General features: G+C 44.9%; 1 protein-coding gene across 1 annotated transcript in view; it reads left to right on the top strand.

Annotated features, from left to right (window-relative positions):
• Nucleotides 1–7,185: 7,185 nt before the first annotated feature.
• LOC139181170 (rhox homeobox family member 2-like) overlaps nt 7,186–11,435 on the top strand; it is a 29,569-nt gene continuing 25,319 nt past the window's right edge. The window contains exons 1-2 of the mRNA XM_070784063.1: nt 7,186–7,448; nt 7,613–8,003. Of these exons, the coding sequence (XP_070640164.1) occupies nt 7,343–7,448; nt 7,613–8,003 (497 nt within the window). The 5' untranslated portion in view covers nt 7,186–7,342. The remainder of the gene's footprint in view (nt 7,449–7,612; nt 8,004–11,435) is intronic.

The following is an 11,435-nucleotide window of genomic DNA, read 5'->3' as shown; positions in this document are numbered from 1 at the left end:
ACAATACTGCATAGGAACCTGGAATGTCAGGTCCATGAATCAAGGTAAATTGGAAGTGGTCAAACAGCAGATGGCAAGAGTGAACATCGACATTTTAGGAATCGGTGAACTAAAATGGACTTGAATGGGTGAATTTAATTCAGATGGTCATTATATCTACTACTGGGCAAGAATCCCTTCAAAGAAATGGAGTAACCCTCATAGTCAACAAAAGAATCTGAAATACAGTACTTGGGTGCAATCTCAAAAACAACAGAATGATCTCTGTTCATTTCTAAGGCAAACATTTCAATATCACAGTAATGCAAATCTATACTCCAACCAATAATGCTGAAGAAGCTGAAGTTGAACAGTTCTATGAAGACCTACAAGACCTTCTAGAACTAACACCAAAAACAGATGTCCTTTTCATCATAGGGAACTGGACTGGAAAAGTAGGAAGTCAAGAGACACCTGGAGTAACAGGCAAATTTGGCCTTGGGGTACAGAATGAAGCAGGGCAAAGGCTAACAGCGTTTTGCCAAGAGAACACACTGGTCATAGCAAACACCCTCTTCCAACAACACAAGAGATGACTACACATGGACATCACCAGATGGTCAGTAATGGAAATCAGATTGATTATATTCTTTGCAGCCAAAGATGGAGAAGCTCTATATAGTCAGCAAAAAACAAGACCAGGAGTTGACTGTGGCTCAGATCATGAACTCCTTATTGCAAAACTCAAACTTAAATTGAAGAAAGTAGGGAAAAATACTAACCATTCAGTTCAGTTGCTCAATCGTGTCTGACTCTTTGCAACCCTATGAATCACAGCACGCCAGGCCTCCCTGTCCATCACCAACTCCTGGAGTTCACCCAAACTCATGTCCATCGAGTCAGTGATGCCATCCAGCCAGGTATTACCTAAATCAAATCCCTTATGATTATACAGTGGAAGTGACAAATAGATTCCAGGGATCAGATCTGACAGACAGAGTGCCTGAAGAACTATGGACAGAGGTTCATGACATTGTACAAGAGGCAATGATCAAGACCCTCCCCAAGAAAAAGAAATGTAAAAAGGAAAACGGTTGTCTGATGAGGCCTTACAAATAGCTGAGAAAAGAAGAGAAACTAAAGGCAAGGAAAAAAGGAAAGATATACCCATCTGTGTTCAGAATTCGAAAGAATAGCAAGGAGAGATAAGAAAGCCTTTCTAAGTGATCAGTGCAAAGAAATAGAGGAAAACAATAGAATGGAAAAGACTAGAGATCTCTTCAAGAAAATTAGAGATACCAAGGGAATACATCATGTAAAAATGGGCACAATAAAGGACAGAACTGATATGGACCTAAAAGAAGCAGCAGATATTAAGAAGAGCTGGTGAGAATACGCAGAACTATATAAAAAATGTTAATGGCTCAGATAACCACGATGGTATGACCACTCACCTAGAGCCAGACATCCTGGAGTGCAAAGTCAAATGGGCCTTAGGAAACATCATTATGAACAAAGCTAGTGGAGGTGATGGAATTCCAGTTGAGCTATTTCAAATCCTAAAAGATGATGTTGTAAAAGTGCTGCACTCAATATGTCAGCAAATTTGGGTGACTCAGCAGTGGCCACAGGACTGGAGAAGGTAAGTTTTCATTCCAATCCCAAAGAAAGGCAACGCCAAAGAATGTTCAAACTACCACACAATTGTACTCATCTCCCATGATCTCAAAGTGATGCTCAAAATTCTCCAAGCGAGGCTTCAACAGTACATGAACAAAGAACTTCCAGATGTTCAAGCTGGATTTAGAAAAGGCAGCACAACCAGACATCCGTTGGATCATAGAAAAAGCAAAAGAGTTCCAGAAAAACATCTACTTCTGTTTTATTGACTATGCTAAAGCTTTTGATTGTATGGATCATAACAAACTGTGGAACATTCTTAAAGAGATGGGAATACCAGACCACCTTACCTGCCTCCTGAGAAGTCTGTACACAGGTCAAGAGGCAACAGTTAGAACCGGACATGGAACAGTGAACTTGTTCCAAATTGGGAAAGGAATACATCAAGGCTGTATATTGTCACCATGCTTACTAAACTCATATGCAGAGTACATCGTGTGAAATTCTGGGCTGGATGAAGCACAGATGAAATCAAGATTGCTGGAAGAAATATAAATAACCTCAACTATGCAAATGACACCATCATTATGGCAGAAAGAGAAGAGGAACTGAAGAGCCTCTTGATGAAAGTGAAAGAAGAGAGTGAAAAAGCTGTCTTAAAACTCAACATTCTTAAAACCAAGATCATGGCATTCAGTCCCATCACTTCATGTCAAATAAATAGGGAAACAATGGAAATAGGGAGAGACTATTTTCTTGGGCTCCAAAATCACTGCAGATGGTGACTGCAGCAATGAAATTAAAAGATGCTTGCTCCTTGGAAGAAAAGTTATGACCAACCTAGACAGCATATTAAAAAGCAGAGACATTACTTTGCCAACAAATGTCCATCCATTCAAAACTATGGTTTTTCCAGTAGTCATGTATGAATGTGAGAGTTGGACTATAAAGAAAGCTGAGTGCCAAAGAATTGATGCTTTTGAACTGTGGTGTTGGAGAAGACTCTTGAGATTCCCTTGGACTGCAAGATCAAACCAGTCAATCCTAAATGAAATCAACCCTGAATATTCATTGGAAGGACTGATACTGAAGCTCAAACTCCAATACTTTGGCCACCTGATGCGAAGAAGTGACTCACTGGAAAAGACCCTGATGCTGGGAAAGATTGAATGCAGGAGGAGAAGGGGACGACAGAGGATGAGATGGTTGGAGGGCGTCACCGACTCAATGGACATGATTTGGGTGGACTGCAGGAGTTGGTGATAGACAGGGAGTCCTGGTGAGCTGCGGTTCATGAGGTCACAAAGAGTTGGACACGACTGAGCCACTGAACTGAACTGAACAAAGGAGACAGTGTTGTCATAACTGGAGAGGTAAAATGAGGGAAGTCGGGAGTGTGAGTTTTCATGAGGCAAATGTAAATAAAAAATAATCAATGATCCCAAAATGAGGGAGTTATTTAGACTCTTCAGTAATGTTGGAGATTGTGTAAAATAAGGACAGAAAGTTTCAATTGAATTTAAGGACCTGAAAATCATTGATGATTTTAAGAACACTTTTAATAGCATGATGGAGGCAGAAGCCAATATGCATTGAGGAGTAATAGGGAAGTGATTAAATGGAGCCAACAAGGTTGAGCACAAGATACGTGGCTTAGCCAAGATAGAGAAAACTAGATGGGGCTGTGGGATTTTAGCATCCTTAATATTTAGAGTATATTTATGTTTGGAGTGAGATCTTAAATAATAGGTAGGGGAGGGAGGGAGAGAGAGGATGAACAGTGCAATATTTTTATAGTATCTGGTAATAATTCTAGCAAATACACAATGAATTTAACTATGATTGCCAACTGTTCAAAAAAATGCAAAACCAAAATTATAGGTGAAAATACTGGGTCCTGAAGCAAAACTATCAGAAATAGATTGCTCTCCTAGGGTAATTGCAAAGCAAATGTCTTTAATGAAGAGTCCCTCCTTTTTTTCATGAGACTACCTACAAAGAAAAGGTGGCAAGAATACACAGAACTATACAAAAACGATGTTGATGATCCAGATAACCATGATGGTGTGCAGTCACCTAGAGCCAGACATCCTGGAATGTGAAGTCAAGTGGGCCTTAGGAAACATCACTACGAACAAAGCTAGTAGAGGTGATGGAATTCCAGTTGAGATATTTCAAATCCTAAAAGATGATGCTGTGAAAGTGCTGCACTCAATATGCCAGCAAATTTGGAAAACTCAGCAGTGGCCACAGGATAGGAAAGGGTCAGTTTTAATTCCAATCACAAAGAAAGGCAATGTCAAAGAATGCTCAAACTACCACACAGTTGCACTCATCTCACACACTAGTAGTGTAATGCTCAAAATTCTCCAAGCCAGGCTTCAACAGTATGTGAACCATGAACTGCCAGATGTTCAAGATGGATGTAGAAAAGGCAGAGGAACCAGAGATCAAATTGCCAACATCCGTTGGATCATTGAAAAAGCAAGAGAGTTCCAGAAAAACATCTACTTCAGCTTTATTGACTATGCCAATAACTTTGTATGGATCACAACAAACTGTGGAATATTCTGAAAGTGATGGGAATACCAGACCACCTGACCTGCCTCTTGAGAAATCTGCGTGCAGGTCAGGAAACAACAGTTAGAACTGGACATGGGACAACAGACTGGTTCCAAATAGGAAAAGGAGTACGTCAAGGCTGTGTATTGTCACCCTGCTTATTTAACTTATATGCAGAGTACATCATGAGAAATGCTGGGCTGGAAGAAGCACAAGCTGGAATCAAGATTGCCAGGAGAAATATCAATAACCTCAGATATGCAGATGACACCACCCTTATGGCAGAAAGTGAAGAGGAACTAAAAAGCCTCTTGATGAAACTGAAATAGGAGAATGAAAAAGTTGGCTTAAAGCTCAACATTCAGAAAACAAAGATCATGGCATCTGGTCCTATCAATTCATGGGAAATAGATGGGGAAACAGTGTCAGACTTTATTTTTCTGGGCTCCAAAATCACGACAGATGGTGACTGCAGCCATGAAATTAAAAGACGCTTACTCCTTGGAAGAAAAGTTATGACCAACCTAGATAGCATATTCAAAAGCAGAGACATTACTTTGCCTATAAAGGTCTGTCTAGTCAAGGCTATGGTTTTTCCTGTGGTCATGTATGGATGTGAGAGTTGGACTGTGAAGAAAGCTGAGTGCCAAAGAATTGATGCTTTTGAACTGTGGTGTTGGAGAAGACTCTTGAGAGTCCCTTGGACTGCAAGGAGATCCAACCAGTCCATTCTAAAGGAGATCAGCCCTGGGTGTTCTCTGGAAGGAATGATGCTAAAGCTGAAACTCCAGTACTTTGGCCACCTGATGCGAAGAGTTGACTCACTGGAAAAGACTCTGATATTGGGAGGGATTGGAGGCAGGAGGAGAAGGGGACAACAGAGGATGAGATGGCTGGATGCATCACTGACTCTATGGATGTGAGTCTGAGGGAACTCCAGGAGTTGGTGATGGACAGGGAGGTCTGGCGTGCTGCGATTCATGGGGTCACAGAGTCAGACATGACTGAGCAACTGAACTGAACTGAACTGTGAATAAATAAATAAACCACACAATTGACTAAAGTCAGAAACGTAGGACAGCATAGTATGGCCATTGCTAGTGTTTTGTCTTTATCATCTCAGTTAATTCTCACAATACCCTGGTGACGTAGTTCCTATTGCTGTCCTCATTTCACAGATGTAGAGACCAAGATTAAGTGAGAATAAGTAAACCTAACAGTTTAGCCAGCTAGCAAATGGTTAGCACAGCCAGGATTTAGATGCCAACAATCGGGCTCCAGGGCCCCTCACTCCCATAAATCTAATGCATCAAACCATGATTTGTGGTTATTACTTGAGGCTCCATTCAGTATTTAAGGTTTTAAAAGTGTGAAGTTAAGTAAAATTTAAAGAAAAACACTACCATGGCCTGATGCCAAAGTAAGGCAACGTTTGTCAAGGGTCACATGGGTTACTACAGTTGGGAAAACACACATTCACTGTGGAAATCTGAGCTGTGAAGGGACACACTTCCTGAGCTGTCATAGAATTCTCAGGCAGTCTAATGCAAATCATGATGAAAACTCTAATAGGTCTCTCATGAGATAACTAATATTAAGCCAAAATTGTGCATAGGCTATCAAGCCAAGTGAAGCAGAGGCCTGATGAACTCAATCAGGGCCAACATGAGGAGGAAACGTCTTGGTTAAAATCAGGAAGAGGTATCAGACTGCCATCTCTTACCATCTTTTTGAAAAAGAATTGGTCACCAAACCCTTTTTTAGTTAATTTCTTACCCACTCTCCAGAAACATGAAGCAGAAGGCATTATGCCTTAGGCACTGTAGGTGAGATGACCCGGTCCCATGATACATTTGCTGCTAAGTCGTTTCAGTTGTGTCCGACTCTGTCCGACCCCATAGACGGCACCCAATCAGGCTCCACCGTCCCTGGGATTCTCCAGGCAACAAGTCTTGGGGCATCCATAAAACACTTCTTCAAGGAAAAATCATAGAGCCTGCAATCTGGCCTGGCTCTCTCTTATTTGACAATAAATAAAATGTATTTATTCTTCAGCAAGGGCTCAGGAAGGTTTCTAGAAAACATGATTAGGGGAGATAAGGGGGTGGGGGGCAGCTACAAGAAACCAGGTAATTTAGCCATGTCCACAGGGGTCCACCACAGGAGACATGTATACCTCTATAGAGCATTTACAGCCAGAAGGAATAGGAACTGTTTATAAAGATGTAGCTCAATACATAGTTGCAACAAAGGCAAAAACAAAAGGAAGGGGCTCTCTCTGTACCCCATAAGCATTCTTGAGTGTTCTAAACACTGTGCAAGTTTCTACACTTGCAATTTGATGTGGATTCGTTACTAAAATAGGCTAACGGCCTTTCTTAAGGGGGTGGGCTGGGTTTTGTTTTGTATGGCAGACTCGGACTTCAGCCTCACTGCAAAAACTCAGAGCAAGCAAAGGCCTAGCTGGTCCAATTATACACGGGGTTTATTTTCCTGTAAACAAACAGATGGCCCTCCATATCTGTGGGTTTCACATCCGCAGATGCGGAGGGCCCGCTTTGGGACTTGAGCATTCGCAGATTTTTGTATCCCCTGAGGGTCCTGGAACCAATCCCCGGCGACACCAAGGGGTGAACGTATTAGTTTGATTGCTTCTCCTTACTTAGTACTGGCTGCTGGATATGGCGGGCTGAGCCAGGAGATAGTCCCCAAACGTGTCTCCAAGGTCTACGGAGCTAGGGTGAGGGCCTGCTTTTCCCGTCCACAAATCAGGCACAGGCCCTTGGTCTGGGAAGACGCCGGACCAAGTGCGCAGTACTTGGTCAGCTAAGTTGCAACTAAGTTTGCCTGAGTTCTGCTCTCTCTCACGCTCCCTACCAGCGCCCCCCGTGGTGCGCACCTGGAGTCGCCCCCGCCCCCGCACCTCCTGCCCACCCCGCCCCGGCCCCCAGGACAGCCTAGCTCCTGCCGCATGCACACCTCAGCTGACCCAACCCCCAGCAACCGATGATAAACCCCCAGAGACCGTGTATCCGGACTCTAGTCCTGACCCGACGCCAGAGTAGCCCTAACGGTGCCACATCGCGGGCCGCCGCTTCTAGCCCTGAGTCCAGAGCCGGGGTCTCGGGAGATCCAGGACAGCCTCCGCTGAAGGCACAGCCTCCTGGACAGCGGTCGGAACATGAAGCCTCAGCCGCAGCGTGGCCACAATGCCGATGCCAACACCGACGCGGCCGTCGCGGGCTTCCTCAGGCTGGGGGTCAAGGAGAATCGGGAAGAAGCTCACGGTCAGTGGCAGGCTGGGCGCTCGGTTCACAGGGTTCCTGGAAACGAATTTCCCTAGGGAGGGGCGAGCGGGAGGATTCCTCCTCAGACGCGGCGGGTTCCTGCCTCTTCCTCAGCGGGCTCGCTCGACGGCCTGATCTTTGGCTTTGGGTTTCTTGTCTTGCAGAGGCCGAGCCCGCGAAGGTCTCGCTTCCTGGAGAGAGGGGAGAGGAGCCGAAGGCTCAGTCCGAACCTGAGCAGGGAGCAGCCGCGGAGGGGAAAGAGGCGGGATATGAAGAAGGAGAAGAAAAGGAAGGCGGCGATGTGGGCGCGGGAGATGCGGGCCCCCCGGATGGGGAAAGCCGCGAGGCCAAGGCTGAGGTAGAGGCTGAGGCGGGCGCGGGCGGCGGCGAAGACGGAGAGAAGGGCGGGGAGGAGCAGCGCCCGGGAGCCGCCGTCGAGGTTCGGAAGGCGGCAGACAGGCGCCACCGACTCTCCCGGCACACCTTCACGCTGGAGCAGCTGCGGGAGCTGGAGGGAGTTTTCCACCGCACTCCGTATCTCGATGCGGCCATGCAGTAAGCGGGCAGCTCTGGGGGCGCCGGCTGAGGCGAGCGGGTCCCTGTCCTCAGCTCCGGAGTTGAAAACCCCGGGGCCTGGGGCGGGGGCGGGGGCTCCTCTGCCCGGTGGGGATCGAGGCAGTATTACGGTGGGGAGTTTGAATAAGTCACGTGGGGAAACTGTCGGCCCACAGTTAACAAATGAGTCGCCTGAGGCATGGTGGAGTACGTGCGCGGTTGGATTCTACTTTGATTTGAAATATTCGTCATCAGTTATTCATGGATTATATTTGCATTAACGTAAAGACTACATTGAACGTGAAAGTGAAAGTCACTCAGTCGTGTCAGACTCTTTGGGACCCCATGGACTGTATAGTCCATGGAATTCTCTAGGCCAGAATACTGGAGTGGGTAGCAGTTCCAATCTCCAGGGAATCTTCCCAACCCAGGGATCGAACCCACGTCTCCCGCATTGCAAGAGGATGCTTCACCAGCTGAGCCACCAGGGAAGCCCAAATACTACATTGAAAGAAAAGTGAAAGTGAAGTCGCTCAGTCGTGTCCGACTCTGCGATCCCATGGACTGTAGTCTAGGCTTCTCTGTCCATGGGATTTTCCAGGCAAGAGTACTGGAGTGGGTTGCCATTTCCTTCTCCAGGGGATCTTCCTGACCCAGGGATCGACCCCGGGTCTCCTGCATTGCAGGCAGACGCTTTACCCTCTGAGCCACCAGGGAATACTGCATTAAAAGATCCTTTATCTTAATTACTGAATTTTTAGTTATCCTTAAAGTTTGTGCCTGAGGTAGAATTGTACCTAAAGCAAGCTACAGGGTGGAGAATGAATGGATTGCTGAGTGTCTGTGAATGCAGGTAAAATTTTAAAAGCTATCATTTACATTGCACTTACTGTGTTATGCACTTGCCCTAAAGGGTTTTCTACAGATTGTCATCGAATCTTCACAACCCTATGTGAATGTGGTAGCTACTGTTTTTTATCCCCGCTTCACCTGTTAAAAAACTGAAGCCCAGAGATGTGAAGAGACTTGCCCAAGATCCACACAGCAGGGATGTGGCTGTTCAATAGGCAAGGCCAGAGGTGATGGTGTGTTGGTCCAGGTAGTGGTAATAGAAGTGAAGAGATTAAAGAGGTATTTAGAAGGTAAAATTGATGGCAATTCATGGTAGTTTGGACATAGGAGTAAAAGGAAATGATTAAGAAAAAGATCTGAATTTCTGATTTGCCCAACTGAATGGCGGGTGGTATACTCACTGAGCTAGGCAATATTGAAAGAGTGACAGAAGTTTGCAAGAGACAGAGAAGGACTGATAGGAGAGGCTGTAGGCAAACCATATCATGGAAACCTCCATGGTGGTAGATGATTTAATGAGAAGGGATGGTAAATAGCATCAACTTTGGCTCAGTATTTTCTGTTCAGTTTGATTACTCCAAGTTCGGTTGGCTTTTGCTGTGTGATAAGTCTAAGAATCAGCCCAATTTCTCCCTTTCTCAAGTGTCAAACTCAAGATGCCCCTTGATTTGGGTGTCTAGAACTGCCTATATCTCATTTATACCTTTTGACTGCCTTCACCCAGTTCCCCCACCTGACTCCCTCTGGTAACCACCAATCTAATCTCTCTTTTTTTAGTTTGTTTCCTTTTGAAGTATAATTGACCTACAACAATATGTTAGTTCCTGTTCTACAACATCAGATCAGATCAGATCAGTCGCTCAGTCGTGTCCGACTCTTTGCGACCCCATGAATCGCAGCACGCCAGACCTCCCTGTCCATCACCAACTCCCAGAGTTCACTCAGACTCACATCCAACAAGTCAGTGATGCCATCCAGCCATCTCATCCTCTGTCGTCCCCTTCTCCTCCTGCCCCCAATCCCTCCCAGCGTCAGAGTCTTTTCCAATGAGTCAACTCTTCACATCAGGTGGCCAAAGTACTGGAGTTTGAGCTTTAGCATCATTCCTTCCAAAGAAATCCCAGGGCTGATCTCCTTCTGAATGGACTGGTTGGATCTCCTTGCAGTCCAAGGGAGTCTCAAGAGTCTTCTCCAACACCACAGTTCAAAAGCATCAATTCTTCGGTGCTCAGCCTTCTTCACAGTCCAACTCTCACATCCATACATGACCACAGGAAAAACCATAGCCTTGACTAGACGGACCTTTGTTGGCAAAGTAATGTCTCTGCTTTTGAATATGCTATCTAGGTTGGTCATAACTTTCCTTCCAAGGAGTAAGTGTCTTTTAATTTCATGGCTGCAGTCACCATCTGTCGTGATTTTGGAGCCCAGAAAAATAAAGTCTGACACTGTATCCACTGTTTCCCCATCTATTTCCCATGAAGTGGTGGGACCGGATGTCATGATCTTCGTTTTCTGAATGTTGAGCTTTAAGCCAACTTTTTCACTCTCCACTTTCACTTTCATCAAGAGGCTTTTGAGTTCCTCTTCACTTTCTGCCATAAGGGTGGTGTCATCTGCATATCTGAGGTTATTGATATTTCTCTCGGCAATCTTGATTCCAGCTTGTGTTTCTTCCAGTCCAGCGTTTCTCATGATGTACTCTGCATATAAGTTAAATAAACAGGGTGACAATATACAGCCTCGACGTACTCCTTTTCCTATTTGGAACCAGTCTGTTGTTCCATGTCCAGTTCTAACTGTTGCTTCCTGACCTGCATACAAATTTCTCAAGAGGCAGATCAGGTGTTCTGGTATTCCCATCTCTTTCAGAATTTTCCACGGTTTATTGTGATCCACACAGTCAATGGCTTTGGCATAGTCAATAAAGCAGAAATAGATGTTTTTTTTGAACTCTCTTGCTTTTTACACGATCCAGCGGATGTTGGCAATTTGATCTCTGGTTCCTCTGCCTTTTCTAAAACCAGGTTGAACATCAAGAAGTTCACGGTTCACATGTTGCTGAAGCCTGGCTTGGAGAATTTTGAGCATTACTTTACTAGCGTGTGAGATGAGTGCAATTGGCTATTCCAAATCCTGAAAGATGATGCTGTGAAAGTGCTGCACTCAATATGACAGCAAATTTGGAAAACTCAGCAGTGGCCACAGGACTGGAAAAGGTCAGTTTTCATTCCAATCCCAAAGAAAGGGAATGCCAAAGAATGCCCAAACTACTGCACAATTGCACTCATCTCACACGCTAGTAAAGTAATGCTCAAAATTCTCCAAGCCAGGCTTCAGCAATATATGAACCGTGAACTTCCTGATGTTGTACAACATAGTGATTCATTATCTCTATACATGTAAAAATGGTCACCATGAGTCTGTCACCATAAAATATATTCTATAATTATTGACTATATTCCCCACACTGTACATTTCATACCAGTTATTCATTTATTTTTCAACTGGAAGTTTTTACCTCTTAATCTCCTTCACCTATTTCTCTCCTCCCCCCACCCCTCCTTTCAGACAACCACC

This window comes from Bos indicus, chromosome X (genome assembly GCF_029378745.1).
Source record: "Bos indicus isolate NIAB-ARS_2022 breed Sahiwal x Tharparkar chromosome X, NIAB-ARS_B.indTharparkar_mat_pri_1.0, whole genome shotgun sequence".
NCBI classification, from domain to species: domain Eukaryota; kingdom Metazoa; phylum Chordata; class Mammalia; order Artiodactyla; family Bovidae; genus Bos; species Bos indicus.
Note: the sequence above shows the minus strand (reverse complement) of the source record. Positions and strands in the feature narration are given on the sequence as shown.